This window comes from Petaurus breviceps, unplaced genomic scaffold, assembly GCF_028583685.1.
Source record: "Petaurus breviceps papuanus isolate PSGF00001 unplaced genomic scaffold, PetGlider_PUasm1.0 76, whole genome shotgun sequence".
Classification (NCBI taxonomy): domain Eukaryota; kingdom Metazoa; phylum Chordata; class Mammalia; order Diprotodontia; family Petauridae; genus Petaurus; species Petaurus breviceps.
The window spans coordinates 45,237,162-45,261,436 of NW_027186473.1; the positions used below are offsets into that span (position 1 = coordinate 45,237,162).

Here is a 24,275-nt window from a genome sequence, read left to right on the forward strand (position 1 = left end):
GTGTGGGTGTCAAGTATCTGAGGCCAGAACCAAACCGGGGTCTTCCCGACTCCGGGGCCAGAGCTCTTACTCACTGCGCCACCTAGCCACCCCCAAGTTCTGTCTTCTACAGCCATACAGAACAAATCTAATTCATCTTTCATATTACCCGTACAATGTTTTAAAGATAGTTAACATGCTTCCCTTAAGACTTCTCTTCCTTAGTCTAAACATGCTTAGGTCCTTCAACCAGTACTCCCATAGAATGATCTCAAAGCATTTCATCAGTTTAGCTGTCCTCCTCTGAATATCTGCCAGCTTCTCAACATCCTTCTGAAAATGTAGTGCTCAGAACTGAACACAATACTTCAGAAGGCAGTGTAATTATTATCTCAATTCCTGGAAGTGGCTCCCCTGAGGCAGATGAAGCTCACTCTGACTTCCATAGTATATTGCTGAATCCAAGCCTTTTATGTTGCCTAGCCATTTTTCCTCCATCCTGTTTTTGTGAAGTTGATTTTTTGAACCTAAGCAGAAGACTTTAAATATCGTCATCTTAGATCTGGAACAGTGTTGGTGTCCATCAAGATTTTTTTTTTTGGAATCCTGAATCCATTTTTGTTCATCTTAAGTAGCCCTCTAAGCTTTTTGTTAGATACAAATTTAATATGGTGCTATAAATTAGGCCCTTCTCCAAATCACTTGGCAAAGGGCCAAGGATAGATACTTGTGGCACTTCAGTGAAGACCTTCCAAGTGGATATTGAATCACTAATGATTCTACTCTTTGAGTTCAGCTATTCAACCAATTCTGGATTAACCTGATGGTAATATCAACTAGATCACATCTTGGTATCTATTCCATAGAAATTCCACAGGAAATGTTGTCAAATCTTTTGCTAAAGTCTAAGTTAACTACATTTAAAGCAGGACCATATACTATCACTCCAGTTATCTTGTTGTATGATTTTTCATTATAGAAATAATTCACATTTAAACCTTAAAACATGTTCTTCACACTATGGGACAGCAGTTATCTTTTACAGAAGAGGGAACTGGAATTCAGAGACGTCAGAGGTGACTTGCTCATGGTCACAGACCTAGAGTCAGAATCGGCATTTGAACCCAGATCTTTTGACACCGTGCTCTTTTTCATTATATGGTGTTTTCTCTCTTATCATTTAAAAGAAGTTCAGGTACATTTCTCACTGAAATTCCTTAACAGTGACTCTGGGAAGGGTTATTTTCTCCCTATTTCTCCACCATTTAATCAACAAACCTATTGAAAATGTTTCTGTAGAGACGTTCTATTTTTTTCATTCAAATAATTCCATTACTCCTCCTTGTTATGCCATGCTGAATAACTCTAAATCATTTCCATGTTCAGGATTCCAGCTTCAAAAGCTCATGTTTACCAAGGGAAATGCAATTCCAAACAACCCTGAGGTTTCATTTCTCGCATAACAAATTGGCAAAGATGACAAAGAAGGAGCTACAAGAAGACAAGCACACCAACACCCATTGGATGGAGCAACGCATTGCTCCCATAGTCCTGGAAAGCCATTGGAAATGATAATAGAACATTGACTAAAACTACTGGAATGGAAAGGCTGACGAATCAGGAGTCAAGTCTGCATTGAAATACTGGCTCTGCTGCTAAGGAGCTAACCTGGGTGATAGTGATCTAATCACTTAATCATTCAGTTAGTTTTCTCAATGGTAAAACTGGATTAGACTGTTTTGGAGACCCATTCTATCTCTAAATCTATAATCCCATGACCCAGGATCTCCTGTGTAAGCATATACTCCAAATACGATAAAAACAGACAGATGTCATACACATCAGTACATTCTTAGCAGCACATGGTACATGAATACCATGGAATAATGTAAATGATAAATTTACAGAGAGATTAGAAAATGGACTTTCTTTCCTTCTTTGCAAAGGTTGTATGTAGAAAATGGACTTTCTTTCCTTCTTTGCAAAGGTTGTATGTAGACTATGGTTATGGAATACTGCATACACTATTCAATTCAGTTCTCATGTGTTAGTTGGGTTTTGTTTGTTTGTTTTAACTGCTCCCCTTCCCCTTTATTTATTATAATTACATTTACAAAACTTGGCTTTCTGGGTAGGAAGAAATATATTCAGAAATGAAGGGGATATAAAATTAAAATAAGTAATACATTTTTAAAAAGCATTCATGATTACTATTTAGTTCATTTCTTCATAATGAGTCTTTCTACTCCATGGTTATCCAAATGAAACATATTTCATTATAAGAGTTCTAAATTAGACACAGAAATGTAGGATATAATATTCTTATCATTATTTTGAGGGTGGTTTCAGCACAGTTCCATAGCTTCTAACCTTAAGTAATCACCATCACTACAATCCTTTCCTAGCTGTATTCCAACTTTTTCATTATTCTCCTCACTTCATCTCTTATTTTAATAAGTTTATTTTTCAAAACATTATATCAGTTTTTTTTTTTTTTTGCCACAGAAGCAAGAAGAAAAGCGTTACTCTCTCAATGACTTGGAAATTCTACCACACTTCTCTCTCCTCCCCATTAGCTCTTACTCCACATGTGGATGAGTGATATATAGGAATATAGATTCAACACAGTCCTCAAAAGTTCACCAGAAGCCCCAAACTCATTATGGTCTTAAGCGACTGTTAGGGGAATGGGAATCTGAAGATGTTCCCTGCCCATTGACCCTTTGATAGGCTTAAGTAACTCTGAGAACCTTCCCTGATTTGAAAATATACTTGGCCCCCTAATAGGCTGAATTACATGGAGCCTGTGGTAGGAGGCTTGTCTTTCAGGAATGTCCACACCTCGTTACTTTGTGATTGGGTAATGGGTCAAGAGGGTTCTTACATTCTCTGAGCCAGGAGAAGGCTATATATACTCTGATGTGAGGTTTTGCTTTGGGGATCACTTTGGGAAGAGTTGTGTTATTTGGCCAGATGAGACTCTGGGCAGCCATTGAGCCCCCTGGCTTTGAAAACACAGATGTTGGTGCTTCTCTGTCTGGTAACTGACTAGGTAGGGATGTAATGGTCAGCCAGCAGGAAGCCCTGTCTCCTGATCTGTTTCTCTGTCTGCTTGTAACTTCTGTTTGTATTTTCTGAATTTCAAGGTGCTGACTTTTCCCCCTGAACTAGGTAAATGATTCATGTTTGATTAAAGTAAGATTGTTAACCCATTTTGAGTTGCTTTCCTTTAGAAAATCAGATCTAAGAACCTGTGCTAGCAGCCATCCTGGGTATGCTAGAGTGCTTGCTGCTACAGTGACTTTCTCTTACTATCTCTGAAACCCATTCATTTGTCAAATATTCTCCTAACATTAAGGAACTTTCAGACTACAAGGAATGTTTTGAGGGAAGTGACTATATTTATTGATCTGACTAATATAAAGTAATTATAAATACATAGGAAAAATACATTGACAGAAATCCTATTCTGTAAATTCTCCAAGTTAACTGCTGCTACTTTCTTGGAGTAAAGAAAATTTATGTAGATGTATGATAGCCATCTTCAAGTGTCTGAAAGGTATTTATGTGGAAAAGAGATTAGATTTGTTTAGTTCAACCCCAAAGGTCAGAAGAGTAATGTCAGCGTAGAAGAGCAGAAAGTGTGTTGGATTCAGAATGAGAGGGTATGAAGCCAAACCTGACACTTGCAGTCTATGTGACATTAAACTCTATGGACATCAATTTCTTTACAGGTAAAATGAAGGGGCTAGAACTAGATGTCTCATGCATAGGTTCTTTACTTTTTTATTCAGAGACCCCCATTCTGGAAAAGTCTATAGATCCCTTCTTACAATTTGTTGTTCTTCAGTAATGTCCAACTCGTTGTGACCCCATTTGGGACTTTCTTGGCAAAGATACTGAAGTGGTTTGTCATTTCCTTCTCCAGATCATTTTACAGACAAGGAAACGGAGACAAAGAGGGTTAAGGGACTTGCTCAGGTCACATAGCTAGCAAATATCTGAGACTGGATTCCTGACCCCAGGCTAGGCCCTCTATTCCCTGTACCACCTAGTTGTACTTTTCTTATAATAATATTTTTAAATTCATAAAATAAAATATATAGCATTACAAAGGAAATAAATTGTAGGAATAGAGTTACCAAACTTTTTTTAAAATAAGTTCATAGACCCCAATTAAATGACTCCTACTCTAAGGTCACTTCAAGCACTCTCTTGGTCTCTGACTCCAGTTTCTCCCCCCTCCCCCACTTCAATCCATTTACCTCCCAACCATCTGAACGATTTTCCTAAAGCATAGATCTGATCATGTCAGATGTTCCCTTCATAATAAAATCTAGTGGTTCCTTTTTTTTTTAACCACCAGGATCAACTATTAACTTCTTTGTTTCTCATTTAAACCTCTTCAGAATCTGGACCCTTCCTACCATTCTAGTCTTCTCACCTTTTATTAGTCTCCACATACTCTATAGTCCACCCAAACTGGCCTTCTTGGTTTTCCTCACACAAGACACTCAATCTCCCCTCTCTATGACTCTGCTCTGTGTATTCCCCTCCCCACATGTCTAGAATATTCTTCTTCCTCACTTAAACTTCATAGAATCTCTGAATTCCTTCAACACTTAGCTCAAATTCCATTTTGTAGAGGCAACCTCCTTCTGCACCCACAGCTCCCAGAGGCTTTCCCCTCCAAAATTATCTTCTTACTACACTGTATAAATCTAAGATGTAACTAGTTATTTCATTCTTGTCTCTTCCACCAGAACAAAAGCTCATTGAAGGCAGGGGCTGTGTTTTTATCTTTCATGGTATCTCCAGTGTTTAATGAAGCATCTGGTATATGGTGAATGCTTAATAAATGCTTGCTGATTGACTGATTTTAAACTTCAGAGAGGACGTTTTCAGTTTTAATGTCTAGGAAAACTTTTCTAAAGCTAGCCCAAAGTGAAATGCTTCAGGCTTGATGATCATTTGTCAGTCCTATTATTGGAAGGAAATCTTTCTCAAGTCAGGATTGAACTAGGCCTCATCAGGCAAGGGAGCTGGCTGCTTGAGGTATCATTTTATTTCCAAGATTCTAGAGATGGATCTTGAATCGTTCTCATAGACTAAAGCCTAGGAGGAGGCAGGTCTTCCCAGCTGCCAAGGTTCTCATTTCACTTGACAACTCTGCAAAACTCAGTCATTTTAGCTAAGACTACATGGCCAGGTCATCAACTGATGGAGGAAAAATTCTAACAAATATATTAAGTTCACAAAGATTTTTGATGTTCTTAAAAGAAATATAAAATTTCTTTTTTTTACCCTCCCATTTTCAGTTACTAGAGTAACCAATAGCTTTCAATAAAAGCATCCATTTCACGGGTAGCTGCTACAAAGCCAGTTCAACCTGGCAAGGTAAAGGACTGGCCTTTATTCCTTTCTGTGACAAAAATATCTCCTGACAGCTCTAATATTATCCTTTTTGTCACTGGTCTCTTCAAAAGAAAATATTTATTACAAGATGTAGCAAAACTGTGCAATTAAAAAAAACCCTCAACTGTCTAAATTGCTGTTATGAAACTAAACTACATAATCAGGTGCATATTATACCATTTCCATGGACAAAAGGGCATGAGAATGGAGTCCACTCCTCAACTGAAAAATTGAGAGGCATCTATAATTCCAGGTACCAGGGAGGCTGAGGTTGGTAGATCCCTTGCTCTCAAGAGGTCTGAGCAACAACACTGAGTTAATTAGGTGTCCACATTAAGTCTGGGATTAATATGGTGAGCCCTTAGGATGGAGAAAGGTGATGGGGGTGGGGAGGACACTACACTGCCTCAGGAATTGTGAGCCAGTCCAGGTTAGAAGGATAAAAGCTGTAGATCTATAGTGGTATTGGGCCTGGGAGGAGGACCCCTTGCACTTCCAGCTTGAATGAGATGAAGAGACTTGGTCTTAAAAAAAAATTAAGTAAAATTTGAGAAGATGAATTTTATCTTGAAAATATATGAATAATACTAGCGTATTAAACAATTTGATGATGGTTGGTTATGAGTAAACCAAACCAAACCTGACCATATAGAATTGGGATTATTCAGACTGAAGAAGAGAAGACTCCAGATTGATTTGACAATAGTAGTAAAATACAGGGCACAAGTTTTACTTCATAACTTTAGTAGTGTCTTTTAGAAAACTGACTGCGTAATTTATGTAGGCTCTTAACAAGTGGCAGTGATGTGTTGCAGCCACTTGGTTGGAGCAGTAGGGCATAATAAATCCCGATAGGCAGTCATGTGGTGGGGAGCTGCTAATATTCCCACAGTTTTATAACCATCAACTTTTTAAATTTTATAGAAAATAAAACAACTAAACCTAAGCAAATAGGAAAAAAAAAGTTACAGATAACATTCTGAGAGGAAACCTTAAATGCAAATAAAACCAAAGATACAAATAAGCATCTTTCTTCCACAACACTCTTGGTGATACTTTGCTTGTTCCTGTGCTAATATTAAAGACAGTAGATTGATTTAAAACAATCTATTTAAAGTTGTGTCAAATTCTTAGAGTGTTTCCAGGGCTGCTTGGAAGTTTGCTTTCAAAGTTTCTTTGGGCTTATCTAATTCCAGGGAGTCTAGCATAGTGCATGGCACCTACTAAAAGCTTACTGACTTGGGGTGGCTAAGTGGCACCGTGAACAGAGCACTGGCCCTGGAGTCAGGAGGACCTGAGTTCAAATGCAGCCTCAGATACTTAACTCAAAAGCTAGCTGTGTGACCTTGGGCAAGTCACTTAACCCCAACTGTCACTGCAAAAAAAATAAAAACATAAAAGCTTACTGACTGACAAACTGACACACTCAGGGCTCTCTATAACCATTTCTCTAGTATGAGTCCTTTCTCTAACTTTTTACCATAATCTTCTCTTTTCCCACATGATGGGGTTGTCTCCCCATCAATGACTGCCTTGCTCAGCCAGAGATTCTCCATCTATCTCTTCTTCCCACAGTACATCAGACACTCATTGTTCTTTCCAGACCTATCCTAAGAGGTTTCTCTCTCCTCAAGACCAGTTAGTCAGTAAACACCCACTCACCTTCTATGTACTAGGTATTATGCTAAGCACTAAATTATTACCTTTATGTTTTTGATAAGAAACTTCTCCCCACTATGTCTTAAAATTTTCTCTTTTTTTTTGTTCACTCTTTTGCAACCATTTCTAGCTTCTTTACCCACGACCTCTGAGCCACCTGAACAGCACATTGTAAATAGAAAACTTAACTAAGCTTTGTTATGGAGTACATGAAGACCTTTATATAGAAAAGTGGCCAGCTAGTCTTTATCTCCACAAGAGCAAGATAGAAATAAAAAGGGTTTAGACTTCAAAAGGAGAAGTTTAGGTAAAGGATTGGTTATAAGGAAGCCATTCTTCACAATAAAGTTTGCTAAACATATGATTCGGTTACCAAAGGAAGTAGTAGAATTTAATTCCATATTGGCCTTTTAAAAACGTGCATTTTCTTCTTTACCCATATTGGTTCATATCACATCTTCTCTGAGTCTCAGTTTCCTCATCTACAAAAGGGAATTAAAATCATTGGTTTTTTAGGCCCCTTCCAAATTCATGATACTACATTATCAGGGGGTAGATTTGATGAAATTAAACCATTCTTTCCATCTTAGGAATCTACAATTTATAGATAATTTTCTTGGGAATTCTTAGGTATTAAATGTACTTATTTACAGATCATGACCACTGACATATTAATATATATCATTCATATCAATCATCAAAGTTTAATTTAGAATGTTAGAAAGTGCTTTGCAAACTTTTAAGTGCTATATAAATGGTAACCATTTTTATTAATCCTGATCTTATACAAATATGAAACATTTTTCCTAGTCCATTGCTCCTATCAATGAAAAAAGTTTACGATAATTTTTCATTGTATACATTTGAAAGTACAGTTTTTCTTTCTCTTTCCTTTTCTATTTATAGATATAGTCATGATGTAAATAAAAAAGTATTGAACTCAAAATCAGGAGAACTGAATTCAAACCTTGTCTTTAACACTAATTATCCAGTAGTGATCATGTAAAAGTCAGTTTCTGAGTCTTTTCACCATGGCATGGTGGATAGTACACTGGGCTTGGAGAGAAAAAAAACCTGGGCTTGAACACTGGAGAGGTCCATGGGGCAATGTGAAGCATTCAGGACCAATAAAGATAATCAGAAAGGGGAGAAAATTTAAAAGACAAAATAGAGGTGAATTCCCTTCAGCCTAATTCAGAAAGCTCATATGACTCAGCATGTATTGAGTGTTTTAAGCAACAATTTCAATAGAATAATGACAATTTATGGTTCTCTTAGGTATATTTAAAAGTGGGCACCCTTTTCTGTAAGGTCTGACTGTTTCATAGTAATCCACATTGCTACTATTAGATAAAACATTTCCCAGAAACAAATTAGAGAATAGGTCTAGTTCTCTCACACACAATTTCCTAGTTATGTGCTAATTTAGAAATATATAAAAAAGGATATCACACCATATCATTTGGTGTTCTCATTAGCTCCCAAGGGTTCCATTACCATTTCTATGATGATGATTACAATATCAGTATATCTAGCCCAAATCTCTCTCCTGAGCTCCAGTCCCACATCACAAACTTCCTATTGAACATTTGAAACTGGTAACAGTTTCCAAAAGTAACTGACACCCACTGTGTCCAAAACAAAACGTCTTCTTTTCCCTAAGAACAGTTCTGGTCTATTGCTTCCAGAAACATTTCCACCCTAACAATTCTAATTGAATGCATGTAATATGCATAAGGAAACATCATTTTTGAATGAAGTCTGAAATGAAGGGTTTCAACCTATAATATAGAAGACTTAAGGGAGTGGTTATGAGAAAACATTTCCTTCCAATGAGCTTCGTTAAACATCTGAGTAGCTTACCAGAAGAGCTGGTAGAAACTAACCCACAATTATTCTGAATAGGTCACTACCATATTTCCAGTTATCTAGGTTTCAATGACTCTTCACTTACACTTAGCCAATCAGCTGTCAGATTTTATCATCTCTGCCTCCATAACTCTCATTCTCTCCATTCACACAGGTACCACCCTAACTCAGGTTCCCATTATCTTATCTGTTCTTTTGCAACAGCCATATATAATCAGTCTCCTTGCCTCAAGTCTTCCCATACTGAAATCCATCCTCCACAAAACTGCCAAAGTGATTGACCCAAAGGGTACACCTGACCATGTCATTCCTTTATTCAATAAACCCTATTGTCTCCCTATTACTTCTGGGATGAAATATAAAATCTTTTGTTTAATATTTAAAACTTTTCACAGTCTGGCCCTTTCCTATCTCTCCAGTCTTTTCGCATGTTACTCCTTTCCACATGCTCATATGGTTTCCATATGGTTCATCCACACAGACACCCACTTATTGTTCCTTTTGCGGTAGGTTCTACCTCCCTCTTTTGTGCCTTTGTACTATTGTTCCCCCATGCCTGGAATGCTCTCCTTCCTCCTTGCTTTTGGCTCTTAGTATCTCTGGTTTCTTTCAAAACTCAGCTCAAAAACCTCCTTCTCTATTCCTGATTCTTTGCACCAATTAGTGCTTTCATCTCTAGGGTCTCCTTGTATCTACTTTGTGTTTCTCTTGAATGTATCTCTTTATAACCTTCTTGTCTTCTCCATTATTGTATAAGCTTCTTGAGAGCTTCTCCTTGTCCTTTGTACTTTTGGAGTTCAGCAGAATGCCTTGGCCCATACAAGAGTTTAATAATTAGATGCCTAATTAGGGTTGGTTGACTGATAAAATCACAGTGCATATTTTGTTCATTTTTTTAATAAAACATTGCTTGAATATTTTGAGATAACTTCTTTGTCAATCTGTCATGTTCAGAGCAACCATTTAGAATACTTGTTCCATCCTGATTTATTAAACTCAAGATGAATGTGGCATAGGGCTCAAATCTGGAAACCTGGAGTTCTTTATGTCACAGAATTCCTCTTTTTAAATAATGCAGAATATGCTTCTTAAAACTAAAACTAAAAGGAATTTAAGTATTTTTATTAATAGGCAGCTTCAAAGTTCCCTTAGAGATAGCTAGGTGGAGCACTGAGGAGTCAAGAAGACCTGAGTTCAAATCCTAACCCACTCAAGAACTGTGTGACCCTGGGCAAGGCAATAGACCTCTGTCTGCCTTAGTTTCCTCTACTGTAAAAGGGGAACAATAGCAGAACCTAACTTTCAGTGTTGTTGTGAAGATCAGATAAGATAATATCTGTAAAGTGCCTGGCACTTTTAGGCACTATACAAATGCTTATTCTCTCCTTTTCCCAAGACAAGGACTGGATTTTTTATTTCTCTTAGCTGAGTCTACACTGTCCCTCTTCTCTCTCCTCTGAAATCTCTAGCATCATTTTATTTGAGTTTCTCCTATACATTACTAAAACAGGTCATCAGTTCCTGTAGTTAGAATGCTGGAATTAGAATTAGAACACTTGGGTATGAATCCTGTTTCAGCCACTAACTGTGAGACCCTTGCCTATCACTTAATTTGTTCTTGGTATAAAATGGGGAGAATAATGCCTGTAGCACTTACCTAATGATATGCTTAGGATCCAATGAGATAATGTATGCAGACAACTTTGTAGACTTTAAAGCACATAAATGACAATTATAAATCTTATTATCATTACAATAAATTATGCATTATAATTATTTGTATATTTATCTGCTTATTACTAATAGGTTATAAGATCCTTGACAACAATGATGGTGTCTTATCAGCACCTACAGTATCTTAAGTTTAGCATACATTTAATAATATTTATAGAATTTTATTATAGATACAATTAAAGCTGTGTGATAGAACTAGATAGGAGATAGATAGACAAATAAATATTCTGTGCAAATAAAAGTGGACCTTACATTTGGCATAAAAGATCATGGTGTACTAAACAGGGATCTGGGTCTTGAAGCAAGGAAGATCTGGATTCAAGTTCAGCCTATGATACTTACTAGCTGTGTGACCCTGGACAAGTCACTTAACTTCTCAGTGACTCGGGCAAACCTCTAAAAGCTCTTTACCTTTTTGGTGTCATGGTCCCTTTTGGCAGACTGTTGAAGCCTATGTATCTCTTCTCAGAATATTAGTGTTTTTAATGCATTAAATAAAATACATAATATTACAAATGGATACCATTTCCATTAAATACAGCTATCATATTTTTTTAAATGCTTCAAGGATCCTAAGTTAAGAGTTAAGTTGGAGAGGAAGTTCTCATCTGCACAAAAAGAAGTTCTGGGAGGCTCCTTAGACCAACGAATAGTTGTGTTTTGTTAAAAAAAAAAAAAAAAAAAGATTTCTGTGGATTGTAGCCCCAGGGGAAGCTTTCTAGCTTGAGGAACTTCAAGATGACCAGATTGAAGAATTTACATGACCCATTCCCTCCCTCATTCAAGACTGGCAAAAGTGACAAACTGGTATCTTCTCATTCAACACCCTGTGGTGAAACTGGTATTGAACTCACCTCCTGCTAGTACTAGCTGGCCTTCAGCTATGTTTATGAGTTTGAACTGATCTTCTCTTCCAACACCCTCAGGATGATTCAGCTCTACCTTTTCCATTCTTAGCTGGCCTTGGTTTCCACTTCAGACACTGCTACCAGTTACTTCCAATGTCTTTATCTTTGGGCACTATCTTCTTATTGTCTGATTCAGCCTCACCCTTCCCCTTCTGTCTATACTAGAAAGATCTAGATGAAGATGATTCCCTTCTTTGCTCCAGGAAGGGAATTTTATTTTGATCAAGCCCCATGAAGCCAGAATAGTTGCAGTATCTACTTAAAAAATAAATTTTTTGAGGGGGGGGAAAGTAAGGCAATTGGGGTTAAGTGACTGAGGCCTAATTTGAACTCGGGTCTTCCTGACTCCAGGGCCAGTGCTCTATTCACTGTGCCACCTAGCTGCCCCTGTAGTCTCTACTTGATTTAAACATTGGATTCAGCTGTGGGAAGAGTATTGGGGACCAACAAAATGTATTACAAGAGAGTAGTGGGGAAGAGGGATCTAAACCTACATGATGTCATCTGTGAAGGGATCTCCAAGTATGAAAACTACATATGAAGATCTCTAGAGTACCAATGCCAAGGGTATTGAGAAATTAAGCGACAGGCATGTACATGTGAGAAGTAGGTTCTGAACCCACGTTTTCCTGGCTCCCAAACCATGCTAGACTGCTTCTCACATTATATAGAATAAGTGCTTGAAATATACATATTATATATATCTACACACATATACATTTGTATATTCTCATATATATATATATATATATTCATTGAATTGAATAGAATCACAAGAAAATAAATATTTGCCAAGTAAGCAGGCTAAGGCAAAGTCCTAGTAGAAGAATCCAATTTGGTTTATTATATATAAGAATTTATATATTACATATATATATATTATGGTTTATTATCCATTATAGAAAAGGAATATTTTATGTTTAATAAGAATGTATATGAAGAGCCTATATTAGATTGCATGCAAACTTGGGGAGTTGGGAGGGGAGGGAGATGGAGAAAATTGAAAACTTATGGAAGTGAATGTTGCAAATTAAAAATAAATAAATTAATTTGTAAAATAAAAAAGGCATATTTTCTCAAGGAGAAGATAACTTGATAATTTTAAGTGCCATATCATGGCTTAATTCAGTTTGTGTTTAAAGGCAACAGTTATAGACAAAAGCAATTTCTGGAATCTATAACAGTGCTTCATCAAGGAACAGAAGACTTAGCAGATCAGAGAAAATGCTAGAGTAATGGTGCTGTTCATTCTCCCAACCCTCCTTGGCTGCAAAGACACCCAGTGAGCTTCAATTAACTCAATCTCTGATGTTTGTCTTTCTCTTGGAGCTGTGACCCAGGAGATAATACAAAGAAAAAAAAGACAGCAGGTCTGCATCAACTGACAGTAATATAGAAAGGGAAACAAAAATAGAGATGATTTCAAGAAATAAGTTTCAGGATAGAGTAGGACCAGAAGGAGGGACAAACACTCTTCTATTCCTAAAATAGGAGAACGTCACACTTATTTGCATCCCCCTATCAATCACCTCTTCTGACTTCAGTAGAGGAAACACATATATATCTCCTGAGAAAGTACATCAACTAGATGCTGTGACTTCTCTTAAATCCATGGGGATTTATAATTGCTTTAAGATTTCATGAAAGACAGGATGTTTAACAAAATAACAATTTCTTTTTCCTCTCTTAGTGACTAATGCTATGAAACAACTATTGTCTGTTACTCTCTTCCTACTTCTCCCCCATGGCTTAAATGGTAAAACCAAGTGATCCAAACCCTATGTTGTAAGAGTAATAAGTCTTTGATGTCCCATGCAACGCTCATAACGTAAAGGAACCACAAATATCAGAAGGGATCATTCAATTTTTTGTCCTTCTATCCCCAGCTCCTAGGACAGAACTTGGTCCATAGTAGGCATTTACTATTTATAGACTGATTGAATGCCATGATTTACTGTTATTAATAACTTCTCAACCATTTTGATTGTAAAAATCATTGAGGATCAATAGGGGGTAGGGGTGCATAGGATATCAGTAGGATAATGGTGTGGCTAGATGGTGCAGTGGATAAAATTCTGGGCCTGGAGTCAGAAAGACTCATCTTCTTGAGTTCAAATCTGGTCTCAGACACTTACCAGTTGTGTGACCCTGAGCAAATCACTTAACCTTGCTTGCCCCTGTTTCTTCATCTGTAAAATGAATTGGTGAAGGAAACGATAAACCGCTTCAGTATCTTTGCCAAGAAAACCATTATGAAGAGTTGGACATGAAAGAAATGACTGAACAGCAATAGGACTGATAAAGTCATGTCAGTCGAGATAAATAAACATGACAGTGACATGTAGGTGATATAGTCTAATTAGAATCAGTTCTATTAAGAAAAAAGTAATGGAAAAGAATAGAAAAGCATGATTGTGTGTTAGTCTGACCTCCATTTACTTTTACAAATACAACTCACAACAGAATTCATTTCTTGCTCTCTGCTCTTAAAGACAAAAGCTTTCATAATTCAATCTAATTTCTTTCGTTCATGTGTGTGCGTGTGTGTGTGTGTGTTTATTCTCAGATCCCAGCTTGTCTTTAATATGAGGGCTGAAAGGTTTCTAAAAATGCTCTCTGCAAATCATTATGAAGCACCAAACTGATGTGGATCTTAACGATGTAATGATGCATTGCGGATCCTGCTGGTGGAGAACAGAGTTAAGGCTTTAGAGCTGAAAATGGACAGATAACAGAAAGGTTTCTTCAGGTGCTATCACAAGTTAACTGGCTTATGTAGCAAATATTTGGGAGAGCAGAAGGCAAAGACAGATATATATGAGCCTTTCTGAGTGACATTGTAAAGGCATTAATGGTACTGAAGCAGAGTAGGAAAAATGGGAGCTGAAAACAACCAGTCACCAAAGAAAAAGAATGAAAATGTGGTTTTTCAAAAATCTCACAAAGGCTAGATACCAACTATGAGAGATAAGGCTCCACGATGGGGCCTGGACCTGTGCTTTAGCAGTGCAGGTTAGCATCTTCTCTACATCTTGGCTTCCTAGAGGGTTAAGTGATTCTGAAAGGTTAAGGAACTTGCTTAGAGTCAAAAAGCCAGAATGCTTCAGCTCAGTAAGACCTGGTCTTACTGGCTTCAAGGACATTTCTCTATCCACTATGCACCACTGCCTCTATTTTTTCAAAAACATTAATTCTGAATTTATTTACCCGGTGCCAAGCCTTCTCAAGACCTTACTTTTACCTTAAGAACAACAACAACAAGTTCCCACTTTCATACATAATTGATTTCATGCATGTAATACAGACAAGAAAATTTATTATTTTTGAAAGAAGGGATGATATGTAAAGGGCATCTTTATAAACTATCTGAAGAATACACAAATCCTATGGATCTACAGAAAATGAGCTACCCATGTCCCAAGGTCTTATGAGAGGAAAATAAAAATACTTCATGATCCTGAAAATCTACATAAATCAATCTTCTGAACATTATTGAAAATCCATATAAAATTTATGGAAACACTTTTCATGTATTATCTCACTTAATCCTCATAACAATTTTATGAGGTAGGTGGAATTATTATTTCCATTTTCTACTGAAACTGAAGAGGTGAAAGTGAAGAGACTTGCCCAGGGTCCTAGACCTAGGTGAATTTATGTTTATTCTAACCCCCCAGTCCAGTGTTCTAATGCTATCAGCAGTGTCAAAATCATATAGAAATTGGGAGTCACTAGAGTGCATATGAGGATCATTGCTAGGCACACATTTACTTAAAAGCCACAAATTAACATTATCTGTGTTCTACCAAATTTTATTTATTTTGTTAAGTATTTCCTGATTTCATTATTATATTTTAATCTGGTTCTGTCAATACTTGGCAGCATTGCCACAGTATGTGTCTGCAATGACACTCTCTCATTTTTGAAGAGGAGGTTAGCTACGTACATTTGGAGCTAAGCAGAATAAAGATAATAATGAACCACTTAGCTTGAAACCATTACAAATCCATTTTGAGAAATGTTCTTAGTGATTTTAAAGGGTAAAGAAGGTAGTTGAACCATGTCCAGACAATGAAAATCCATGGTAAAGCAAACAATTTTGGTAACAATTTGAACAATCACATTGTGATGAAAACTATATTACTGAATAATTTCAAAAAAGTGGTTTATATTTATAATTTTAAGAAATATAGAAGAAGCAATGTAACTAGGAAAGAACAATCAAATGGAAAACAAGAGACTGGATTTCTAATCTTGGTTCTGTCCATTAATTAGTGCTATACTTGTGAAAATGACTTAATTATTCTTAACTTCAATTTTCTCATCTGTAAAATGCAAAGATTGAAGTACATGGTCTAGATACCTTCAAAGTCCATGATTTATTCTTCGTACATATGGTAATTTGAATCAACAGCTATTAACATGCCCAAAATAGAACTTATCTGTTCTTTCTTCTTATTATTATTTATTATATAATTATATATATTATATAATATATAAATATATTATAATTATTATTATATAAAAAATAATAAAGACTGTTTCTTTCTTCCAAATATCCCTCTTTCCATTGAGGTCACCTCCATGCTTCTAGTCACCAGTTCATTATCTTGAAATCATCCCATAATCTCCCATCTCCCTTGACCTCCATATCCATTTACTTCCTAATTCTAGCTGTACATCATTCACATGTCTCCTTCTTTCCACTTTCACATGATTACCACAAGAGTTCAAGCTTTTTTCATCTCTATTGTACTATTATACTAGACTGTTTATTGGATCCCTTGATTCTAGTCTTTCTCCTTCCTAAGACAACCTCCAAACAGCTGCCAAAATAATCTTCCTAAAATACATGTTTGATCATCTTCTCTCCCTCAAAAAATCTTCCTTGGCTCTAAGTTGACAGTAGGATTCAACCTACTAATGAAATTAAATATAAAGTACTAAACCTTTATGATTCTCCCTAATCAGTCTTTAATTTGCCTTTCTTAATTTCATATTTTACCCACATACTCTATATTTCAGTCAAACTGCACTTAAATTAGGTGCTCCCTAAATCTGACTTTTCACTTTATGCCTCTATTGTACAAGCCATATATGAGAGTCCAGGAAGAATTCTGTACATTCTACTCCCAACACAAATCTTTGCACAAAGCAATTGTAAAGGTTGGTTTATTGAAGTTAGCTAATACCTGGCTCCCCCATGTAATGTTATTTATGATAAGAAATTTGCTTGCAAACCTCTTCTTCCCATTTGGTGAAAATTTTACCCAGTCTCTTTAGAAATTTTAACTTTTGGACAATCCCAAGATAGTGGATCTGAATGAATGTGATTTTATTGGACATAGTGCCATGTACATACCGAATACCAGAAGAACCTTAAATACTGGAAGAACCTTAAAAAGGATATAGCTCCCTCATTTTATAGAGAAGGAAACCAGGGTCCATGCAGATAAAGTGACTTGCCCAAGAGCACAAAGAAAATCAGCGACAAACCTGGGACTGATTCCTAGATATGTGAGTTATGCTTCTGCCTCACTACAGACATTACAGGGTACATACATGATAGGAAAAGGGTTGTCAAAGATGAAAGCTCACATTACAAGTGAGGATTATAACAATAAAAGCTGCTAGAGTTTCTATATAGACATTTTATAACTCCAGAGAGGTGGTAGCTTTTTCTAACATAGAAATAATACATTCACCTCTCCCATTCATCATAACTTCTTATCACCTCTGTTCTTCTATTGGTTGTTTTATTTCCTTAAATTCTTTTAGACTTTAAGAATCATGCTTTATTCTCATAAACTGGATTGACCATCTAAGAAAAATCATGTTTTCCCTAAATCAAAAGGGGGTTGATATTGTATTCTGAGTTGAAGAGGTCTCTTACATTTGAAAGGGATTGATTGAGAAGCTAATTAATTTCTCCCTGGGGCATAAAGGAAGTCTTGGTTACCTCTTTATTCCAGTAATCCATGGTGTGGGTGAAGTAGGAACACCCTGGGGCTAACTGGATGGAGTGTGTTGAAAATGGAGATGAAGTGGGAGTGTTTGTTCACTTTTAGTGAGCTGATGCAGAAACTAGTGATGTGAAACACAGTGAGGGAGAATGGAATGTAGATAAAGTGATGTGATTGTGCAGAAAGATGAAACTTAATTTAAGGAATATAAAATAAGTGAAAGATGAAGGTGCTTCCAGGACACAATCACAGGTAAGCACAAAGAAATTCCAGTTCTAGGGGCTGTGATAAAAGGACCCTGTCAGAGATGGGGTATTTGACTTGTTTTAGTCCTGAGATCCCAACAAATTCAAAAAGGGAAGCCAGATTTCCTGGGTATCAGGGAGGAATACAAATAGTCCCACATCAGAATGTGTATTTAAGTAGGACCATGAGATATGGCCGAGTGAGTTTTATCAGATATCACACCTATAGCTCAAAGTGGGTATGTTGTACTTAGGCTTTTAAGATCTTCCTTCCTTTATGAAAACTTTATTTTTAGAACATCTAAAGATGCTGACCTTTCCTGGGGTTATTGTCAGCTCTGAGGACAGATAGTCTCATCCACCCACTCCCAGGCCAGGGGTTTTGATCCAAACTTAAACCAGCTCTTTGTGGAAAGAACACTTGGGGAAATGATCATTTCGAGCTTTACTTAGGAATTCCATGAAACTTAGGTTAACCTGAAGGGACAGTTGATTACAGCTTGACCTTGTATGGTGGTTCTTCAATTAAGGACAGCAACTTTTAGGAAACACCGAGTGTTCTAATACCTAGCAGCTGGCCAGGGTCCTTTTAAGATCATAATTTCTTGAGAAATTTTTTGTGGACACCTGAAATTACTCAAGGATTCAGGATTATCACCTCAGGTAACCCACTCACAAACTGGTCATCTGACTTATGGCTATGACTGTCTTCATTCTGGGAGAGTATGGCATGCCATGTGAAGTTTAGGATTGACTTCATTTCCTTAAATTGTATCTGACATGAAAAGATATACATTTATTCACTAGTTATAGAGAAAGGGACTGGATCTATAATTTCACTGATACAGGGAACACATTTTATATCACTTTCAGTCTTGGTTTTGTTTTTTTTTTTAAGCAATTGGGGTTAAGAAACTTGCTCAAGTTTACACGGCCAGTTATTTCTGGGTGTGGTGCTAAGTATCTGAGCCCGGATTCGATCCCAGGTCTCCCAACTCTGGGGCTGGTGCTCTTACTGTGCCACCTGGCCTCCCCCAGTTTCAGTCTTAAGAAAGTAGCTTAGAGGATTGAGAAGTTAAGTGACCTGCCTAGGGTCAAACAGAAAGTGTCAGAAGCAAAGCTTGAACTCAGGACTTCTTAGGTCTGAGGCCATCTCTCTCTGTCTGCTACAGCACAATTCCTCAAGTTATATATTCTAGAGTAATATTACATTACAAAGTATCTGGATACTTTATTTACTTTCATTTACTCCTAACCCCAAACAATAGCTATACATTGATCATATTAACTTTCAGATAACTTTTCGTATTCATTTAAACTGCTGCTAGTTTATTTGGGACTTTTATCTGACCTATATATCACACACTCCAAATGTTTTCATTTGCCATTTTATACAACCCAGCTTGTCAAATTTATATCATATTTTTTCATGAGAGATAAAGAACTCTGTACCAAGATGCTGCACCTAATGCTTCAATTAATATATTTGACATCAAGCTGGTGGGTTTCTTATAGTCAAGATATCCATGTCAGCTCTCTGAGATATCCACATGTATTGATCCAGAAATGAAGAGATGAATGATGAAAAGGCCAAAAATGATAGGAAATAACAAAAAGTAAGGAACTTTAAGGATTTCTCATGGGGGGGGGGCAGGGAAAATGTAGTCAGCATAAAGGTAGCACACCCCACTGTCAGCTGCTGTCACTAAGCTGCTACATGGATAAAGGGACCTGTGAGGCTAATGACATTCCTGTGAAACTAACCCCCTCCGATGTATCATCTGGAAGTAACAGGCTGGGGGCAGGATAGACTTGCACACACAAATTATGGGTACTCTTTTAATCCATCCTTTGTAGCAAAGAGACAAGTTTGTTTAATTTTTTAATTAATGTGTGTCCTTGCTGACAGACATTGTGAACAAGGCACTTTTTCTCCATTACTGCTTTGACTCTAGATTTAATTACTTTGGAAATTAATCCAGAAGCATGACTTTAGGCACAACATTTAAGCCATCTGTGTTGCTACACTGTTCTTTATTTTTTCCAAGTGTCATTCTACTCTCCTGGTGATTGATATGAAAAGAATGTAAGGAAGGAGATTACCAGTGGGAAGGCAGTCACTGCAGGGGAGATGTACTATTAATCATATCCTTGGAAGCCTGTGCTTTATTTAAGCTGTATGGAGGTGTTATTGGAGCTGACTCAAGAAAACTTCGTGGACAAGAGATCAAGCTTTGACACCAACTAGTTGTGTTGCCTTGGGCTAGTCACTTACTGGGACTCAACTTCCTCATCTGTAAAATGAGGAGATCAGGCCAGATGATCTTAAGATTTCCCTTCCATACTGACATTCTAAGACTCTATGATTTTCAATGCAAATACTTTTCAAAAAAGGACATATTTGATTAATTTGTAAAATGACCTCACTGAACTCTGAGGTTCCTTCCAGCTCAAACATTCTCTGCATACATAACTTTCAACACATGTTTTAATGAATCAAGATGAAGTATATGTTCCCTGACTATTATTTAAAATGAGAAGAACCCCTTCCTCCCTCCCTATTCTTCCACAAAAAAGTTGAGTTTTTTTTTTTTAAAGCAATTGGGGTTAAGTAACTTGCTCAAGGTTACACAGCCAGTTATTTCTGGGTGTGGTGCTAAGTATCTGAGCCCAGATTTGATCCCCAGGTCATCCTGACACTGGAGCCAGTGCTCTTACTCGCTGTGCTACCTGGCCACCCCAAAAGGTGAATTCTTTTATAGACTAAAGGCAGGTAGCAGAAGACATGAATTTCTTTTGTCTTTCATGTCACAAATGGCAAGTAATCAAAATCCTCTTAGTATCACTAAGTGTTTGATCACTGAGTGTGGCATGCATTTAGACTAATGAAGGCAGGAATGACTGGGGGAGGGGTGGAGAAGGAAGAGGCAGAAAACAACAGCAGTATGGTACCTTCTCATACAATCCAGTGCCCGGATGAAGAAGTCCTTGTGCAGCTGATGTTCATCTCTCAAGATGGTGCACTGCTCGAGGGTAACTGACATAGATGTCCTGTCTTTGGCACTTTTACAACAGGTAATTCGAATCCCATTGAGTTTGCGGCAAATCTGAAACACCACAAATAGATTATGTCTTATTCATAGGCTGTTTTGAAATATCTTAATGCTACAGAAATAAAGCAGTATGCTCCAAGGGGAAGAATTATTGACTTTGGAGTCAAAGGTCCCTGTGATTTTTGGGCAGGCAAGCCATTTCATCTCTGTGGGCTCAGTTTCTTCATGTGAAGAATAAGAGGTTCAGACTTGATGCCTCTCAGGGTCTCTTTTAGCATTTAATCTATAAAATATTAAAATTCTGAGTTTTTAAAAAAGTTTTAATTTATGGAATAAAACAACATTTCTATAATAACACAATAAAAAAAAGATTATTTCAGACTGTAGAAACATACTACCGTCAGATATAAACTATGAATCCAACACACTTCTTTATATTTTAAATGGTTTTCTAAATATAAGCATTTCTTAAACTAAAACTCTGATATAAATGTAGTAGAACAACAAGTCAAATGTGTTTCTCTCATTGTGGTAAAGGGATTGTTGAAAATATGTTTAAGGTGCTAAATTTCTAATATAGATAAAATGTGATTTGGCAAAGGTTAACATTAACCTGAAGTGGACAGAGCTTCACTGCCTCAAGAATTCTGTTGCCAGGCTCTGTGTTAGGTACTGGGGATGGAAAAGATAAAAAGAGAATACAATTTGCCCTCAGAGTGGGTAGTCTATTGATCATTAGAAAGGCAAAATATTTTGAGCTACCTTCTATTGACTACATTAAAAAAAAATTTACAATATTCCTGGTAAGATGATACAAAGCAGGTTTCAGACACTACTTCATACACAAGACTTTGCAAGTACTCTAGACAACTTTCTAAGACTCTAAGAGGTAAAGGGCTACCACACATTAGAAAAGAGCATTTCTTCATCAGGATGCACTGATATCCTGGAACAAGAGGGCAAAATAGGCATTGAAAGAATCCACCGATCACCTCAGAAAAGACATCCTAAAAGAAAAAACTCCAGGGAACATCATAGTCAAATATTAGAGCTATCAGGCCAAGGAAAAAATACTGCAAAAGTGACCAGAAAGAAACAATTCAAGTATCAAGGAGCCACAATCAGGATTACACAGGACCTAGAAGCTACAATATTAAAGGACTGGAGGGCATGGAACATGATATTCTGGAAGGCAAAGGACGTAGGACTACAACCACAAATCACTTAACAGGCAAAATTAAGCATAATACTTCAAAGGGAAAAACTGGTCATTCAATGCAATAGAATGATTTCAAGCTTTCAAAATAAGACTAGAATTGAACAAAAAAATTGATCTCCAATATCAAGAGACATCTAACAAGGGAAAAGACCTAAGGGATTTAATGGAGCTGAACTTTTTACAATTCTACATGGGAAGATGATACTTGTAATTCTTTTTTTTTCCTCATGTAATATTTTTTTCCAATTCCATGGGAGGAGGGGGAAGGAGAAGGAGGGGAAGAAAATTTGAAACTCAAGGGACTGAGGAACTGAATGATGTAAACTAAAGGTAAATAAACTAATTTTTAAAAATTGTCAATCATTTTAGGGAAAGATGAGGGGAGAGAGAGAGACTTTGCAGACTCTCTTTATATGTGGAAGACATTCCATCCTCTCTACATCCAGTATCGTTAGCTTTCTTCAAGGATCCTTGTGTACCACAACCTACAGGAAGTCTTTCCAAGATTCCTCCTGCCTCCTAAGAATCTGGTATTTTTCTAAGCTGTCTATACATTATTAACCTCCTAGGGGAATATAAACTCCTTGAGGGCAGGGATAGTTTTTTTTTTGTCTTTTTATCTCTGGTTCTAACACAGTGCCTAACACCACATAACAGGCATTTAATAAATATATCTTAGATTAGATTGAATTGAATTCATTTGAGGGCTGAAGTAGACATATTCCCTAGCCTTGACTCTGAATTTATCATAGACACATCCATAAGGAAAAAGACTCATAAACATGCATTCTATAATACATTAAGATGCATTTCATTATATTATACATTTTCTTTTTTCCTAATTTGAGAGACAAATTTGAAAGAGATGAAGAGGGGGGAGGAAGAAAAGTTAACAGGGTCTTATGAGGGTGGGCCTGCTGGCAACAGTTAGTAGTGACTGGAGGGAGCTACTGGGTTGACTTGCTTGATTGTCTAGGTATTGAGGGAAAGTTCTAATACTATGTCATTCAATAAGGATCATTAAGTAGGCTTACAAAGGAAATTTTGGACATATTCTGAGAGGATCATAGTATGTAGAGATAAAAGGGAGTCTTTGAAATCAACCCTCTCATTAAAAAGCATGGAGAAACTGGGACCCAGGGAGGAAGGAACTTCCATCATGCCTTTAATAAATAGCAAAAACAGGATTTGAATTGAGGTCCTCTTATTAAAATTCACATCTTTGAAGGGTATTAGGGATTCCAAGAAGTAGAGGTGACAAAGGGTGCCATGGAAACTGACAGTCATGGGGACATTAAAGCACCATAACAGCCTGAATTATTATCAATATTATTATGAGTATAATAATAATAAAAACAATATATATTATTTATATATAATAAATATTATCATTGTAATTTCCATGTGAGTAAAGTAGCAAAATCAACTATAATCTACCTTCCTGGGATATTGTAAAAATTATCAAGAATTTTAGATGAATATGAAGCTAGAAAGAGGCAATTGTTCAGAAAAACCAATTCAAGAAGCCTTAATCTAATATAATAGGCTGCTCAATGGAACCACTTGCAGTAAGAATGTTTCTTGCTTTTCCCTTTGATGTTCTTCCTTAGGACCTAAGAAAAACACGACAAGAAAGGCAATCTACTAGCCTTTGCCCTATTCTGCGTAAATTATTTTATATAGCCTCTTGCTGAATTATCTATGTCCTCTTCCCAGAAGGGAGAAGCAATACTGTATATAATCAAAGGACTGGCAGCAGAAAAAAAAAATGAAAGAAGTTGGGTTTTCATATGTATGCTAGTGGTGCAGTATGGAATCAAGTGTGTTCCAAGACTGATGAAATCAAGCTCTAGGTTGCATTAGCAATAATGTGTAGTAACTATAAAAACAGTAGTCACGATATTGATCCTCAGGGTCTTTCCAATTAGAATGAAAGCTTTTTGAGAGTAAGGACTTGTTTATTTATATGTCCAGTTATTAGCAAAGTGCTTTGAACATAAGAACCTAATACATGTCTTTTTAATTCCTTCCTTCTCTCTTTCCTTCCATCCTTCCTCCCTCCCTCCTTTCCTTCCTTCCATTCTTCCTTTCTTCCTTCCATTCTTCTATCCTTTCTTTCTTCCTTCCATTCTTCTATCCTTCCTTTCTTTCTTCCATACTTCCTTCCTTCCTTCCATTCTTCCTTCCTTCTTCCCTCCCTCCCATTCTTCCTTCCTTCTTCCCTCCCTCCC

General features: G+C 36.8%; 1 protein-coding gene across 5 annotated transcripts in view; it reads right to left on the minus strand.

The window, feature by feature from the left end:
• The window catches only part of INPP4B (inositol polyphosphate-4-phosphatase type II B), a 1,018,353-nt gene that overhangs the window by 51,560 nt on the left and 942,518 nt on the right, over positions 1-24,275 (minus strand). For all 5 annotated transcript variants that reach the window (XM_069105434.1, XM_069105431.1, XM_069105430.1 and 2 more), the window contains one exon: positions 20,725-20,879. In XM_069105434.1, the coding sequence (XP_068961535.1) occupies positions 20,725-20,879 (155 nt within the window). The remainder of the gene's footprint in view (positions 1-20,724; positions 20,880-24,275) is intronic.